At 70.7% G+C, this 16,295-nt stretch overlaps 4 protein-coding genes across 4 annotated transcripts; 3 read left to right on the top strand and 1 right to left on the bottom strand.

The window, feature by feature from the left end:
- Positions 1–182: 182 nt before the first annotated feature.
- AURANDRAFT_69834 (hypothetical protein) lies at positions 183–1,618 on the top strand (the record flags this gene model as incomplete). The annotated part of the gene is made up of 2 exons (XM_009039837.1): positions 183–819; positions 998–1,618. The coding sequence occupies 2 exons, from the start codon at positions 246–248 to the stop codon at positions 1,579–1,581; spliced, it is 1,158 nt and encodes a 385-aa protein (XP_009038085.1).
- A 3,376-nt stretch (positions 1,619–4,994) lies between these two features.
- AURANDRAFT_27982 (hypothetical protein) lies at positions 4,995–5,981 on the top strand (the record flags this gene model as incomplete). Its single annotated transcript, XM_009039838.1, has 1 exon — positions 4,995–5,981. A coding segment is annotated over one exon (987 nt), but the record flags the coding sequence as incomplete, so codon positions are not given.
- Positions 5,982–7,912: 1,931 nt separating this feature from the next.
- On the bottom strand, positions 7,913–11,094 carry AURANDRAFT_53929 (hypothetical protein; the record flags this gene model as incomplete). The annotated part of the gene is made up of 2 exons (XM_009039609.1): positions 7,913–9,960; positions 10,078–11,094. The coding sequence occupies 2 exons, from the start codon at positions 11,092–11,094 to the stop codon at positions 9,163–9,165; spliced, it is 1,815 nt and encodes a 604-aa protein (XP_009037857.1).
- A 1,951-nt stretch (positions 11,095–13,045) lies between these two features.
- AURANDRAFT_27946 (hypothetical protein) lies at positions 13,046–14,785 on the top strand (the record flags this gene model as incomplete). The annotated part of the gene is made up of 2 exons (XM_009039839.1): positions 13,046–14,284; positions 14,405–14,785. Coding segments are annotated over 2 exons (1,620 nt in total), but the record flags the coding sequence as incomplete, so codon positions are not given.
- Between the last annotated feature and the right edge of the window lie 1,510 nt (positions 14,786–16,295).

Below are 16,295 nucleotides of genomic sequence, written 5' to 3'. Positions count from 1 at the left end.
GACCGCCGCCGGCCGCAGGCGGACCGCTGGGCGCCGTAAGATTGCTGTGTGTGTTTTCGGACTGCGCTGCCGATTCGTGGCTGCTCTACTTTGTAGAGCTCAATGTTGCCTGGGGGCTCCTTGAAGCCTGCCTTGAAGGGCAAGCAACGATAGTGAAGCTCTCCCCGCGCCGCAGGCTGTGAAGCAGCTCTCGATCGACGCGTCGTCGCGCCGCCGCACGGCTGCAGCCGCTGCAACGGAACCACATGGGCGTGCCGAGCACCGCGGCGCTCTGCGCCGTCGTCGCGTACGTCGTGTATCCGCTGACGCAGCGCATGCCGCCGCCCTACGACGGCGTCGCGGCGTCCGCCGTGTCCGCGGCGGACCTGGACCTCTATCCGGGCCAGCCCGGCGGCACGCCCATCCCGCCGGTGCTCGAGGGCGCCTGGGCGCCGAACGACCGCTTGCGGGCGGCGACGCGGCTCTTCGAGGGTATTGTGGCGGGAAGCGAGAGCGTCGCGACGCTCGACGGCGGCGACCTGCTGCTCGTCGATAAATTCGGCTGGGTCTGGATCAGCGCCGGCGGCACGGCGACGCCCACGAGGACCTGGTACGTCGGCCCGGGCCGGCCGCTGGGGTTCCACGCGCATCGCGGGAAGTTGCTCGTCGCGTGCAGCACCAAGGGCCTCCTCGAGCTCGACCTCGAGAGCGGCGCCCTGAGGATCCTCGCGAACGTGGCCACGGACACGCGCGAGCCGCTGAACTACGTCAACGACCTCGCCGTCGACGGCGCGACGGGCGACGTCTACTTTTCGTCGTCGACGGAGCTCGGCGTGCGCCGCGACGGGCGGAGCGGGAAAAGAGTGATTCAACGTCGCTTCAACGTGAGGGTTCCGCGCGCGATTGTTCCAGAGCAAGGATCCACGCTTCGAGAGCGCTTCGAGAGATATTTGCCGAAACGAGTGGATAATGACCGAGATAGGAGCCTTTGGGAATTTTGCACTCGTTTCCTGCCCAGGCGACGGAACCCGCGGCTTCTACGACACGATGCAGGGCTACCTCATGAACCTGATGCGCGGCGACCACAGCGGGCGGCTGCTCAAGTACGACGCGCGGACGGGCGCGACGACGACGCTCGCGGCCGGCCTCGCGTACGCGAACGGCGTCGCGCTGTCGCCCGACGCGTCCTTCGCCGTCGTCGCCGAGACGAACCGCGCGCGGCTGATGCGGGTGGACCTGGCGACGGGGGAAATGTCCGTCTTCGTCGACGGGCTGCCCGCGCTGCCGGACGGCGTCACGGCCGCGGCGGACGGCTTCTGGATCGCGGGCATCGCGCGGCCGGCGCCCGTCGCCGCGAAGCTCGCGCCCTACCCGGCGCTGCGGACGCTGGCGGCCCACGTCGCGCCTTACGTCTTCCCCGTCTTCGCGAAGCCCTGGGCCGGCGCGCTGAAGGTCGGCTTCGACGGCGCGCCGCTGGACGCGCTCTACGACCCGACGGGCGAGCGCGTCTCGACGATGTCCTGCGTCGTCCAGCACGGCGCGCGGCTCTACCTCGGCAACCTCGCCGGGGACTTCGTCAGCGTCGTGGACCTGGGGTCTTGAGCGGCGTGGTAGGTATCATAGTAACTTTCGTTACCGTATCAGGACGCGCGTATCCGTGAATCGCGAACACGTAAGCCAATCCCCTGCAGCGAAGCCTCAACACGAGCGTCTGTCGCCGGGGATCAGCCCGTCCGCGAGCGACAGCTCGGACAGCCGATGGCGTCTCTGCTCCTTTGAGGAGCCCCTAGTCTATGACGGCCGGGTGGTAATCGCCCCTCCGGCCTGAGACAACCCCCGGGACTCTCGTGCCCTTCCCCCACCTAGAAGCGCCGCGGGGAAACTCGCGCTCCGCGGCCTTCAATTTCGATTCTCAGCTGACGGGCGGTGAACCCCTCCGGAAAAAATACCGGGCGCCCCCTCTCTGACCACAAGACCACCTCCGTCCGGCTCACCATGGGCAAGGTTTGGCCCCGTGTCGATTTCAGCCCCCGATTCGCCCATCCCGCCGCGCGGCGATTCGATTCTTTCGAAAGCGCGTTCCGCCCGCTTTCTTCGGCGCGCCCCCCGCCGACCCCGCCGCCCCCCGCCGCAGGACATCAAGAACCTCGTCCGGAACGAGGAGGCCGAGCTCTGGCGCGAGGCGCTGAAGATGGTGCTCGCGAAGAAGAAGGCGTTCTACTTCCGGAAGCCCGTCGACTTTGTGGCGCTCAACATCCCGCACTACCCGACGATCGTGGCCAAGCCCATGGACCTGGGCACCATCGAGTCGAAGCTCGGGCGCAACATGTACAAGACGCGCGACGAGTTCGCGGCCGACGTGCGCCTCGTCTTCTCGAACGCCGTGCTCTTCAACAAGGTCGAGACGCACCAGGTCCACGTCGCCGCGGTGCAGCTCCGCGCCTTCTTCGAGGACCGCTTCAAGGAGCTGGAGAGCGGCACCTTCCGGCGGCGCGACGAGTGCGTCGGCGCGAAGAAGGCCAACGGCCAGAGCTCCGGCGGCACGCGGTCCGCGACGCGGTCCGCGGCCAAGCCCGCCGAGCCCGAGAAGCGCGCGACGCGCGGCAAGCCCGCGGCGAAGAAGGGCGGCAAGCCGGCGGCCAAGGGCGGCACGGGCGAGCGCGCGAAAGCCGCGCCGAACCCCCGCGCGCCGCCGACGACGCCGCGCGACGGCCTCGTGCCCGCGGCCGAGGTGTTGAAGATGCAGGAGCAGCTCCTCAAGCTCCAGTCCGAGATGGCGGCGCTCAAGCGCCAGGTCGGCGCCGACGCGCCGTCGTCCGAGTCGTCGTCGGCCGCGGCGAGCGACGACGACGACGACGAGGCCATGCCGCCGCCGCCCGCGCCGGACGCCGACGGCGCGCGGCCGCCCCGGAAGCCGCTCGCCAAGCTCCGCTTCGTCGTGCCCCGCCGCGGCGCGACGCCCGCGGCGCGCACGGTCGGCGTCGCCCACTCGCCGTCGAGCGACAGCCTCCCCACGGAGTGCGTGAGCCTCAACGGCTCGAGCCCGCCGAGCCCGACGCCGAGCGGCCTCTTCGGCGACGACGCCGACCCCGACGCGTCGCTCGACGGCTCGGGCGCGGGCGACGACGGCCTCAGCCCCGAGGACTGCAGCGCCTACGCGTCGGCCATCGTCGAGATGACCGACGACGACGAGATCGCCGCGCTCGGCGGCGGCGCGAGCCCGCAGGCGCGCGGCAAGCGGCGGCTCGACGGCGCGACGCCGCCGGGCCCGAAGAAGCACCGCTTCACCATGTCGCCGGCGGACCTGAGCCCCGTGCCGGGCATGGAGGTCGCCAAGCTCTTCCGCGCGGGCTCGGACTTCGGCTCCGTGCTCTCGGACTCGGGCCTGGACCTCGAGGCGGGCACGTCGCCGCTCTGGACCTTCGACGAGAACCCGCCCGCGCCCATCGCGCCCATCCCCGAGGAGACGGCCGCCGAGTAGCTCGGCGCGCTCCACACGACAAACACAAAAAAATAGGCCGGCGCCGCGCGTGTTACGCTGCCGCGCCGCCGCGCCGCCGCGCGCCATTGCCCGCGCGGCGAGACCCACCTACCTACGCGACCACGACCACGAGACTTCCCCGAACCCAGAGGCACCAAGATGCCAGCGCGCCCGACCCGAGGCAGCCGCACCGCACTCACACCAACAAAAGAAAAAAGACCCCGACGAAAAACGAACACGGCGCGCGCGAACAAGGCGCGCGCCGCATCTCCGCGGGCCCGGCGCTCGGGCTCCGCCAGACACCACCACCGACTCCCATCCAAAACCAAACGAAACATGTGACTGTAACCTGAATTCAGAGAAACTCTAGTTCGATCTGGACGGGCTTATTCTTGGGAGGCCTCGTTGACGGCAACGAGCGGCTGCGCCACAAGCTCTCGCAGCCTCTGGTGCCGCAGCCTCGGCACAGCGCGACGCAGCCAGCCCTCGCAGCCGCGCTCGCAATCCGCGCCGCCGGGAGTCATGGCCGCCCTCGCCGCCGGCAACGCCGGCGAGCACATCGGCGAGATCAAGGCCCTGCGGCGCGAGCACAAGTCGGCCGGCACGCTCGAGTTCCTGGGCCCGAAGGTCAGCGAGGCGACGGCCGAGAACCCGACGCGCTTCAAGATCGCGCGCGCGACGCCCGCGAAGCTGGCCGTGCTCGTCGAGCTGCCGCCGTCGTACCCGTCCGACGCGCCGCCGAAGTTCTCCGTCGTCGACAGCGAGCTCGACGCGCCGCGGAACGACGCCATCGCCGAGCTCCTCGCGGAGCAGGCGGGCTACATGCGCGGCATGACCTGCGTGTCGACGGTGCTCCTCGCGCTCGACGACCTCGACCTCGACGACCTCGACCTCGGCGAGCCCGGCCGCTGCCGGTCGATCTTCACCGTGGACGTCGTGAACAACTCGCCGGTCTTCAGGAAGGCGCTCGAGGGCGCCGCCGTCGGGCACCCCTGCGCCTATTTCTACCGCACCATCGCCTGCCAGAACAACGCGAAGTTCTCCTTCGCGGTCGACCCGCTCCGGTCCGTCTTCGTCGTCTCCGACGCGCCGGACAAGAAGGCCGCGGTCGCCTTCATGAAGACGATCCGCACGGACGGCGCGATGGACATGGACATGCTCGGCAAGCCGGGCAAGATCCAGATGAGCGTCGTCGAGGAGTTCGAGCTCGCGCCCAAGGCGCCGGCCGCCTGCGGCGGCTTCGCCGGGACCGAGTACCGCACGGACGCGGAGCGCGCGGAGCTCATGGGGCCCTTGATGGCGGAGGCGGCGGCGGTTAAGAAGTAGACACGTGGCTTCCTCTCGATGCTGTCGTCGGCAGCGGCCCGGGCCTGGCAGCGGCGCGCGGCGAGGCGTGTGGCGGCGGCGCGCTCACCCGCCACACGCTCTTGTTGAATCTCGTCCTCGACGCACCTACTCGGCGTTCCTGGCCGCCGCCGTCCGCCTCTCCTTCGCGCTGCAGCCGCCGCATCGCTGCGAACCGCTCAAAGAAACGATGTCGGCGCAGGCGGCGGCGGCCGCCTGCCCCGAGGGCCGGGCCATCGTCGTGACGGGCGCCGCGGGCTTCATCGGGTCCCACACCTGCGAGTTCCTGCTGAACCGGGGCGAGCACGTCGTGGGCATCGACGAGGTCAACGACTACTACGACGTGCGCGTCAAGGAGTCGAATGTCGCGCTCCTCGAGCGCGTCGGCGGCGACCGGTTCACGTTCTACCGCGGCGACATCTGCGACGTCGCGCTGCTCGACCGCGTCTGGACGGGCCACGGCAAGCCGCGGCGCGTCGTCCACATGGCGGCGCGGGCCGGCGTGCGGCCGTCCATCGAGGACCCCTTCGTCTACGTGCACAGCAACGTCGAGGGCACGACGCGGCTGATGGACGTCGCGTGCAAGTACGGCAACGACAGCTTCGTCTTCGCGTCGTCGTCGTCGGTCTACGGCGGCTCCAAGGAGACGCTCTTCAGCGAGAAGGACTCGGTGGACTTCCCCGTGTCGCCCTACGCGGCGACGAAGAAGGCGTGCGAGCTCCTCGCGTACACGTACCACCACCTCTACAAGCTCAACATCGCCGCGCTGCGCTTCTTCACGGTCTTCGGCCCGCGGGGCCGGCCGGACATGGCGCCCCTCAAGTTCGTCGACAAGATCTCGCGCGGCGCGCCCATCCAGCAGTTCGGCGACGGCTCGAGCAGCCGCGACTACACGTACGTCGACGACGTCGTCCAGGGCATCGTGCTGTCCCTGGACACGCCCCTGGGCTACCAGGTCTACAACCTGGGCAACGGGTCGCCCACGAAGCTCGGCGACTTCATCGCCCTCGTCGAGGAGGCGACGGGCAGGAAGGCGGAGATAGAGATATTGCCGGAGCAGCCCGGCGACGTGCCGCGGACCTGCGCGGACATCTCGAAGGCTCGCGAGCTCCTGGGCTACGACCCGAAGACGCCCTTCCCCGAGGGCATCCGGAAGCTCGTCGCGTGGTACAACGAGACGCACCCCGAGGTCGGCCAGACGCCCGAGTGCGTCGAGCGCGCGGCGATGGAGCGGCGCCTGCGCGAGTCCGCGGCGCGCAAGGCCTTCGCCGTCGACGAGGAGCTGCTCCTCACGTTCCGCGCCGCCCAGGCGTCGCGGCCGACCTTCGGCCGCGACCGCGCGTCCACGATCGGCCGGTCGGACCCGTCGAAGATGCGGCCGCGCATGAACAGCTCGTCCTTCGACGACCTCACGAAGCTCGGCGTCGCGCTCACGACCGACGACGTGCCGTCGCCGTCGGAGGCGGCCAAGGCCGACGTCGCGCCGACGCTCGAGAACGCCGCGAAGCTCGACCTCTCGGTCGCCGACGCGTTCGTCGACGCCGTCCGCCACGCGCCGACGCACCGCGGCATCCCCTACCTCGCGACGATCTGCTCCAGCCGGCCCACGGCGCTCCTCAAGCCCCGGCCCAAGGTCTCCGACATCTTCGCGCCGCCGCCCGAGGCCTCGCCCCAGCCCTGAGCCGCCGCCGCCGCCCCGTCGCCTCCTCGCCTCTCTCTCTTGCTTCGATAGTGCCCTCGCAGTGTTGCCCGGCGCGCGCCATTCACCTGCGAGGGAGTCGTCGCGGTCGCGAAGTGTCGCGAAGTCGGTCGCGGCCGGTCGCGCCGCGGGTTCAACAAGCCGAAGGTGTCGCAGAATATCTCGCAGACGACACATCACGGCTGCTGCGAGCCACATCGACTGGCGCCTCAAGGCGAGAATACACGCTGCCTGCGCTCAGCTGCCGCAGACATCCGCGCGAGCGCTCAGCCGCCGCAGACATCCGCGCGATGATGAGTTCCGCTGCGCCGCGCGCCATGTCCAGCGACGACCGGAAAACGAGAAAAGACTGGTCGTCGGCGGCGCTGCTGCTCGCGCCGTCGGTCATCATGCACGTCATGGTCGTCGTGCTCCACACGGCCGTGCCGGCGAACCTCGTCTTCCACGCCTTCATGGTGGGCGCGATCCTCGCCCACGGCTGGAGCCTGCGCCTGGGCGCCAACGCCCTGCGCCACCGCGAGGGCTCGCTCGCGCGGCCGCCGGACGACGGCGACGCGAGGACGAGGAACGTCATGGCCGCGCGCGCGTTCTGGCTCATGCTCGCCATCGGCCTGGGCCAGCGTCCTGTGGCCGTCACGATTTTCGAGAGATTTGGGGTGGGAAAACAATGAGAATTCGTTACCGTCATGCTTGGTAGGCCTGGGCGTCTACGCGGCCTGCCGCGCGGTGTCGAAGCCCGGCGAGTACATCGGCGTCGACAAGGCCGCGCTCCGGGCGACGCTCGACCGCTTCGGCGTGTCGCGCGTCGGCCCCATGCTCGCGTTCACGGCCTACTTCTCGGTCGTCAACGCGCACGTCGAGGAGATCTTCTGGCGCCAGCTCCTGCGCTGGCGGCTGCGGTTGAGGGCGGGCGCGCGGACGCCGCGGGAGACGGCGAACGCCGCGACGCACGCGGACGCGCTCAGCGCCGTCGCCTACAGCGCGTACCACAGCGTGATCATCCACATGCTCATGCCGCCGTGGTTCAACCTGGGCATCGCATTTCCATTTTTGGCCTTCATGGGATCCCTGCTGAACCGCGTCGCGGACCACCCGCGGCTGGGAGTCAAAGTCTGCGCCGCGCTCCACACGGGGCTCGACGCGGCGACGGCGTTCTGGATCCTCGACATCCGCTTCGGCTGGCTCGATTTCCTGTTCCCCTAATTAGTTTTCCTGGATGTCGGCGCCGTCGAACGTAGCCCGCCGGCGGGATGTGGTAGGACGTAAGGGACTCCGGAGGCTCGGCGCGATGCACGCCGTGGCTAAGCCCGGTCACGATCCCTCGTCGCCGTTCCGAGGACTGAACGCGGCGCGCGCGGCGCGAGCCACGCCCCGCAGAGGTCTGCCGCAGAGGTCCTTGCCGTGCTTCCGCGACGTCGCGAGGGACATGGAGATGAGCGACAGGCCGAGGAGCGGGACGATCGACCAGGTCGAGAACTCGTAGTTGTAGCCCCATGTGTCGGAGTGCGCCATATAGCCCTCTCTCATCCGGAACGTCGTGTCGCGGCAGCGGCCGTCGTGTTCGACGCGAGGGTTCGGCATTGTCATGATCATGTAGTGCTTGACCGCGTTGATCGTGTCTAGGCAACCGACTACTGAAATGAGGAGCGCTAAGATGATGGGCAAGCGCATGCAGTTCCAGTAGGCCTTCCATTCTTTCCCGTACCAGTCGTCGCCGGCCGTCACGAAGCAGACGTAGACGACGAGCGTCGAGAAGAGCGCCGCCGCGTTCGCCGAGTAGGCGTTCGCGCAGTGGAAGTTGAAGCGCTTGATGAGGTCCGCGCCGTCGAATCCGCAGTCGTCGTACGGCGGCTTGTCGAACCGATCGACGATTTGCTCGTAGGCCTCGACGTCGAGCGACAGGGGCGGCCCCACGGCGATGGAGAGCATGAGGCCGCCGACGATGCCGAGCACGTCGAGGAGGTCCTTCACCGTCTCGCGCGACGGCGCGCCCCCGGCGACGAGCGCGGTGAGCACGTTCACGAGCGGCAGCTCCGACACGCGGCTCGCCTTGCGCTTCTCGACGCGGAGGAGCCCCGAGTTCCTCTTCGAGACCTCGAGCTCCTGCTCCTTCAGCGCCTTGACGCGCTCCAGGTGTTTCAGCGCCTTGACGCGCTCCGAGGGGTCGAGCACGCCCGACTCCTTCAGGAGCGCGTTGCACACCACGCTGTCCAGGCCCACCAGCGACTCGACGAAGGCGTCGCGCTTTTCTTTTTCGGCACGAGTCTCTGTCGTTGGTGCATCGGGGGGCTCTGCGAATAAATCGATGCAACCGGCCGACACGCTCATCTCCTCGATGATCTTGACCGTACACTCACGGGACGTCCGGACGCCGTCGTCGAAACTCCACAGTGGACGTACGTGCGGCGAGCGACACATGAGAGCGATTCACCTCGGACCCCTCGTCGTCACTCTCCTGTCCCGTGCCCGCACCCTGAGCCTACCCAGGCGCCCCCGAGCGGCGGCTAAAACGGCATCCAAAGACGACATGGACGCCTACGTCAGGGCCGCGGCCGGGTCCGCGTCGCGCCGCGGGTCGAGCGGGTCGGACCGCTGCTCCTGGATGGAGCAGTTCGGCGCCATCGACGTCGGGAACCGCGCCAAAAACAACAAAGGCACGCTACGATCGCGCCGAACTGTCCATCCCGTCGCCGCCGTCGAAGGAGCCGCGGTCAAAGCTCTTCCGGTCCTTGCGGAGCCGGCTCTGGTGCTCGTGGATCTGGTCGATGGACGCGGACCGCGACAGGCCGACGCGCTCCTCGATTTTGGCCTCGAGGCGCTGGATGCGCAACAGGCTCGACTCGATGTTCGACACGACGACGGCCTCGAGGTCCTCGTCCTCCTCGTTGACGAAGACCGCGTGCGGGTCGCCCGCCGTCGACGCCGCGGACGACGCGTCGTCGTCCGTCGGCAGCGTGCCGCCGCTCCGGTTGCTGCCGCCCTCCAGCGTGGCGTCGTCGTCCTTCTTGCCGTCCGGGCCCAGCAGCCGGTCGCGCATGCGGGGGTCCGCGACCGCGGCGCCGCAGAGCACGAGCGGCGGGAACACGGACAGTAAAGCCCCCATCTTCGCCTGGGCCTCGAGCGTGGGCTTGGCCGTGAAGGCCTCGCCCGCGATGAAGAGGCTCACCGTGAGCCCGACGGACGAGATGACGCCCGCGACGACGAGGTGCCGGTGCGACATGCCGTCGGGCCGCGGGAAGCCCAGGACCGTCGCCAGGTTCGAGCCCAGGGTCATGCCCAGGGCCTTGCCCAAGAGCAAGCTCAGGCAGATGACGACCGTGAAGCCGCCGACCGCGTCGACGCGCACGCCCGCGTTCACGACGCCGAACGCGAACAGGACCCCGAAATCCACGAAGCCCTTGACGCTCTCCTCGAAGTCGTGGAGCGGCGACCGGTGCACGGGCACGTGCGCCTCGGGCTCGGCGCCCGCCTCCATGGCGCTGTCGTGCGCCTTGAGGTTCGCGTCCGAGAGCGCGCCGCGCGGCGACTCCGACAGGACCGCGTCGAGCTCGTCGCGCTCCTCCTCGTGGCCGACGCTGAGGGGCATGAAGGGCACGACGAAGACGAGGGCCAGCGACGGGTGCACCGACGCCCACAGCAGCCCGATCCACGCGGGCGGCCCCGCGAGCGCGACGTACGCCTCCCAGCGCGCGCACCGCGCGCGCCGGAGGCCGTAGGCGAGCGCCATGGCCAGCAGGACGAGCCCGAGCCACGCAGGCTGGACCGGCGCGTCGGGGTCCGGGTAGGCGACGGCGATGATGACCAGGCCCAGCCCGTCGTCGATGACCGCGCAGAGCAGGAGGTAGTTGATCGCGACGTGGCCCGCGCCGAAGACGCAGATCGCCGCGACCCAGGCCACGGAGATGTCCGTCGCCGTCGGGATGCCCCAGCCCCGGGCGTACTGCGCGTAGTCGTAGCCCGTCAGCAGGCCCGACGCCGTCCCCGCGTAGAGCACGGCGAAGTACGCCGCGATGGGGCCGAGGACGCCGCCGAGCGTGCCGCAGAGCGGGTTCACGGCCTTGCGCCCCGGCGGGTAGAGGGACCCGCCGGGCTGGAAGGCCTCGGCGATCTCCTTGACGGCCAGGCCGAAGAAGAGCGCCATGAGGACGTCGTTGACGAGGAAGTGGAGCGTGACGTCGTGGCCGTGGACCCGGAGCCCGAAGACCGTCGGGTGGCCGCCGTGGGACGACCCGTGGTCGTCGCCGTGGTCGTCCACCAGCCCGTCGTCGCCGTCGTCGTCGTCGCCGCCGTGGCTCGCGCCGGCCCAGCGCCGGTAGCCGCCCGCGCGCGCGTTCGCGAGGACCAATGCCAGAATAATCCCCGCGACGAGCGGCAGCGCGTACTTCTGGGCGAACTCGAAGAAGGTCGTCAGGCTGACGCCCTTGGCGAAGACGTCGCGCTGCTTCGCGAGCAGCTTCTGGTTCTGCGTCGGGTACTGGACGCGGAGGAAGACGGACCCGACCGCGCGGCCCGTGACGAGGTCGTTCTCCGCGTCGAGGGCCTCGAGGCGCTTGCGCTCCTCCTCCTCCTTGAGCTGGGCGAGCTGCTTCATGATGCGCTTCGCGCGCCGGTCCACGGCCTTGGACGTCGGCCGCGACGTCTGGGGCAGGACCCGGAGCGCGGAGAGGCGCCGGTCGATGGCCGCGAGCACCTGGCTCGGCGCCGTCGCCTCGTAGGCGACGCGCACGACGGAGTCGTCCTGCATCATCGCCGCCGCCGCCGCGCCCATCTCGACGTGGCGGTCGTGGAGGAGCTTCGCCGCGGAGCTGCCGCGCGCGGACTCCATCTCGCGGCGGCCGAGCACGAGGACGATGAACCGCGCGTGGAGCTGCTGGTGGGGCTTCGCCGGCGCCCGCTCCTTGCTGCGAGCGGCCAAGCCGCCCTTGGACGGCGAGCTCTGGGGCGTGCCGCCGGCGGACTCGTCGTCGTCGAGCTCGTCGACGTCGACGTGCTCCTCGAGGCCCGTGTCGACGGGTTCGCTCAGGCGCACGAAGGCGACGATGTCCTCGCGGAGCCAGGCGAAGTCGTCGTCGATGAGCACGTGCACCGCCTCCTCTTCGGCGTCGGGCTTGAGCGTGTCCTCGCGCGCCTTCGTGCGCCGCTTCTTCTCGAGGTCGCCCACGGCCGCGCACCGCGGCGGGCCGGGCGCGCTCCGGCTCCGGCCCAGCGCGGGCGGCTCGGGGGGCCGCGGCGACGCCGGCTCGTCGTTGCCGCCCCGGCCCTTCTTGACGAGGTCCAACAGCGACCCCACGGACGGCGGCCGCTTCACGTCGAGGAGCTTCGGCAGCGACGGCCGCCGCCACGACGCCGCGGGCTTCGCGTCGTCGTCGTCGCCGTCCTCGTCGACCTCGCCGAGCGTCTCCAGGGGCCCCGCGCGCGGCAGCTTCGACACCTCGCTTTCTAGGGTTTGCCGCCGCTTCCGCTGCTCGCGCTCCCGCTTGAAGGCCTTGAGCTCGTCGTCGTGCTCGACGCACTTCCGGCTGTTCAGGTGGCCCAGCAAAGCGAGGAGCGCCGCGTCGCGGTCCGCGGCCTCGACGGCGCCGTCGCTCACGAGGTGGTCGACGATGGCCAGCGCCACGGGCTCGAGCTGGGACGCGCCCGTGGCCGACTGGCTCGCGACGTCGAGGATCACGAGGTCCTCGTGGAGGCAGTCGCGGAACGCGAGCATGCCGAAGACGGAGATGGACGGCAGGTGCGCCTTCGTCCAGTGGCGCTTCGGGCCGTCCGTCGCCAGGTCCTCCTCGAGGCCGTAGTTGTAGCGCTTCGTCTCGTGCCACTCGTTGTTCTTGAGCTCGTGCAGCTCGACGAAGAGGTGGCGCTTGCTGAACATGGTCAGGTTCCGCTCGCGCTGCTCCTCCTCGAGCTCCTCGGCCGTCGACTCGACGTCGCTGTCCGCGTCGCCCTGGCACCGCGCCGACGACGTCATGGCCCCCACCGAACGTGAAATGTAAGTAGAAGGGCAGGTGGGCTCTAATTCTCGTCGCGGGGCAGCGTCGATGTGGCTCGTCAACTCCGCGATGTTTGCCCGGCCGCTCTCGTCTCAGAGTGAACATGTTGAACTAAGTTACTTGACCAAAGCTCGTCATCCGCACAAGCAGGCCAGAGCGCTTGAGGAGCGCACGCGACGTCGGTGCAGCCCTAGCGCCAACAAGGCAGCACCGATGATTCATCCACGCCTGCTGCTGGCCCTCCTCGCCGCGGCGCACGCCCTGATCGCGCCGCCGCGGCCGCTCGCGCCCGCGCGTTTGCCGCACCTCCGGCGGGGCCGCGGCGCCTGCGCCGTCGCGGCGGCGGCGGCGGCGGCCCCGGGCCCCGCGGCGCGCGGCGTGGGCGGCTGGTTCCGGCGGCGCTTCCGGCGACCCCCGCGCGCCGCCGGCGCGCCGCGGCGCCGGGCGAAGCGCGCGGTCCGCGCGGCGGTCGTCGGCTTCCTCGCGCTCGCGGCGGCGAGTCGCGGCGCGGCCGCGGCGTCGCCCGGCGCGGCCCTCGAGGGGTCGCGGGCGGCCATGGCCGCGGGCCTCGGCGAGTCCTGGCGCGAGCTCGCGGCCGTGGGCGCGCGCCGCGACTCGCTCGTGCTGCTTCTAGCCACCGCGACGGTCATCCCGCTCGCGAAGCGCGTGGGCCTGTCGCCCATCCTCGGGTTCCTCGCGACGGGCGTCTTCCTGGGCCCCAACGGCGGCGATATCATCTCGAACCTGCACCAGGCGGAGATCCTCGCGGAGCTCGGCGTCGTCTTCTTCCTCTTCGAGATGGGTTTGGAGCTGTCCGTCGCGAAGATCGGCGCGATGCGCACGGAGATCTTCGGGCTGGGCTTCGCCCAGTTCGTCGTGACGGCCCTGGTGCTGGGCCGCGCCGCCGTCGCCGTCGGCGCGGCCGCGGGGAGCACCGTGTCCTTCGCCGCGGCGACGGCCATCGGCGGCGCGCTGAGCCTGAGCTCGTCGGCGTTCGTGCTCCAGTTGCTGCGGGACCAGGACGAGCTCGGCACGTCCCACGGCCGCGCGTCGTTGGGCGTGCTCCTCTTACAGGACCTGGCCGTCGTGCCGCTGCTGGTGCTGCTGCCGTTGTTGGCGTCGGGCAACGGCGGCGCGGCTTTAGCGGCCGCGCTCGGCGTGTCCGCGCTCAAGGCCGTCTTCGCCATCCTGAGCGTCGAGGTCGTCGGGAAGAACGTGCTCAACACCATGTTCGCGCGGGCGACGAAGAGCCGGTCCCAGGAGGCGTTCCTGAGCGTCGTGCTATTGAGCGTGCTCGGCATCTCGGCGTTCACGGAGGCCGTGGGCCTCTCGGCGACGCTCGGCGCGTTCGTCGCGGGGGTGTGTCTGTCCGAGACGCGCTACGTGAGCCAGGTCGAGGCGTCGGTGGCGCCCCTGCGGGGGCTGCTCCTGGGCCTCTTCTTCGTGACCGTGGGCTTCTCCATCGACGTGAATCTCCTCCTCGCGAAGCCCGCGGCGATCCTCGGCCTCTCGGGCGGCCTGCTCGCGCTCAAGGCGGGGACGCTCTTCGCGCTGGGCCGCCTCTTCCGCCTGCCGGGGCCGACGGCTCTGCGGACGGGCGCGCTGCTCGCCCAGGGCGGCGAGTTCGGCTTCGTGGCGTTCGCGCTGGCGACGAAGCTCGAGCTCATCTCGGAGCCCGCGAGCCGCGTGCTGCTGACGGTGATCGCCCTATCCATGGCCGCGACGCCCCTGCTCGCGGGCGTCGGCGGCGCGGCCGCGACGGCCTGGGCGCGGAAGCGGCGCGAGTCCGCGGCCGTCGAGTGCGCGGACGAGGCGCTGGACTACCGGCGCTTCGGCACGCTGATCAAGAAGTCGGGCGGCGACGGCGCGGACGCGGACGCGGACGCGCCCCTGTCGCCCCAGGCGCTCCGCGAGGACCTCGCGGCGAAGGTGCGCATGAAGGACGTCGTCGTCGTCCTCGGCTACGGCGCGATCGGCCGCGTCGTCACGGAGATGCTCGACGCGAAGCTCTGCAAGTACGTCGTCATCGAGAGCGACAAGGACAAGGCGGAGAAGGCCGCGGCGGCGGGGCGGCCCGTCTTCCGGGGCGACGCGACGGACGGCGCGGTGCTCGAGAAGTACCTCGCGGGCGACGCGCGCCTCGTCGTCGTCGCCGTCAACGAGGAGCAGGCGGCGACGGACTGCGTCACGGCGCTCAAGAAGCTCAACGCCCAGCTGCCCATCCTCGCGCGCGCGGCCGACGAGACGCACCGGCGGCGCCTCGCGCGGCTCCGCAACGTCCAGGCCGTCGTGCCGGCGATCAAGTCCGACTCGCGGCTGCTGTCGCTGCCGTTCGGGGGCGCCGTGCTCCGGGGCCTCGGCTACCGCGCCGACGACGTCGACATGCTCATCGAGGAGAACCGGCGCGCCGAGTACGGCCTCTTCGACACGACGAAGGAGAAGAAGCGGCCCGCCAAGGAGGAGAAGCGGCCCGTGCTCCTCCGCGACGACGACGACGACGACGACGACGACAAGACGCTCATGGAGGAGGTCGGCGTGTCCGTCGTGCCCGACGTCGTCGAGGAGCGGGGCGCGAACGCGACGCGCGCCGACGACGTCGTCGGCAACGCGACGGCCGTCTCCTACGCGTCCGGGCTCGCGGAGCTGGCGCCCGCCGCCGTCGAGGACGTCGCGCCGCCGCCGGCGGACGACGCCGAGGCGCCCGGCGCCGGCGCCGAGAAGCCCGGCGCGTCGCTCGAGGTCCAGCAGGAGGTGCTCAAGGCCATCGCGGACGCGCAGCGGAACGCGACCCGGGCCATCGAGCTCGCCGCGGCGAACGCGACGGCCAACGAGACGGCGCCCCCGAACCGCGTCGGCGCCGTCCTCCAGGCCCTCGCGGACGACTACACCGCGGCCGAGGAGGCGGCCGAGGCCGCGGCGCTCGCGGAGGCCGCGGCGCCCGCGGAGGCCGCGCCCGAGACGAACGAGACGAAGGTCGCCGCGTAAACCGACGCTCGATGTTAGTCGTCCGGGAGGGGCTCGGCGTCCGGCAGGGGCACGCCGCACTGCCAGCAGAAGTTCGCGTCCTTGCGGTGCGCCTTCTCCGAGCAGTTCGAGCACGCGCGCGTGAGCCGGTCGAGGCGGATGCCCCGGGGCTTCGCGACGGCCTTGGCCTCGCGGGCGCGCTGCGTCTTGAGGACCGTGTCCGCGAGGGACGTGAGCTGCACGGGGACGATGGCGATGCCGAAGAGCGTCGACGCGGAGACGACGGCGCGGCCCGCGGGCGTCACGGGCACGATGTCCCCGAAGCCCACGGTCGTCAGCGTCGTGAGCCCAAAGTAGAGGCACGTGAAGTAGTCGGGCAGCTGGTCGTTGACGCCCGTCTCCGCCGCGTAGATGAGCCCGGACGAGACGAAGAGCAGCGTGAGGAGCGTGGAGAGCACGCGCGCGAGCTGGAGCAGCACCGCGTCCTGCATGCGGTCGCCCGACGACAGCGACCGCTCGACGCCGAGCGCCGCGCGGAACTTGGAGAAGGACTCGACGTCCTTGAGCAGCCGCTGGAGCCGCAGGAAGCGCAGGAGCCGCAGCACGTAGAGCGCCGTCGGCACGCTCAAATCCGTGAGCGCGGAGACGAACGTCGGCAGCAGCGACACGGCGTCGACGATGGAGAGGAACTCGACGACGAACCGGGGGTCGAGGCCCCGCGCGATCCAGCGGAGGGCGTACTCCGCGGCGAAGAAGACGCTGAGGCCGTTCTCCGACGACACGAGGAGGCGCTCGACGTCGTCGGGCAGGTCCAGGGTGCTCACGGCGAAGAGGAAGCACG

Source organism: Aureococcus anophagefferens (genome assembly GCF_000186865.1).
Source record: "Aureococcus anophagefferens unplaced genomic scaffold AURANscaffold_12, whole genome shotgun sequence".
In the NCBI taxonomy this organism is placed as follows: domain Eukaryota; class Pelagophyceae; order Pelagomonadales; family Pelagomonadaceae; genus Aureococcus; species Aureococcus anophagefferens.
Note: the sequence above shows the minus strand (reverse complement) of the source record. Positions and strands in the feature narration are given on the sequence as shown.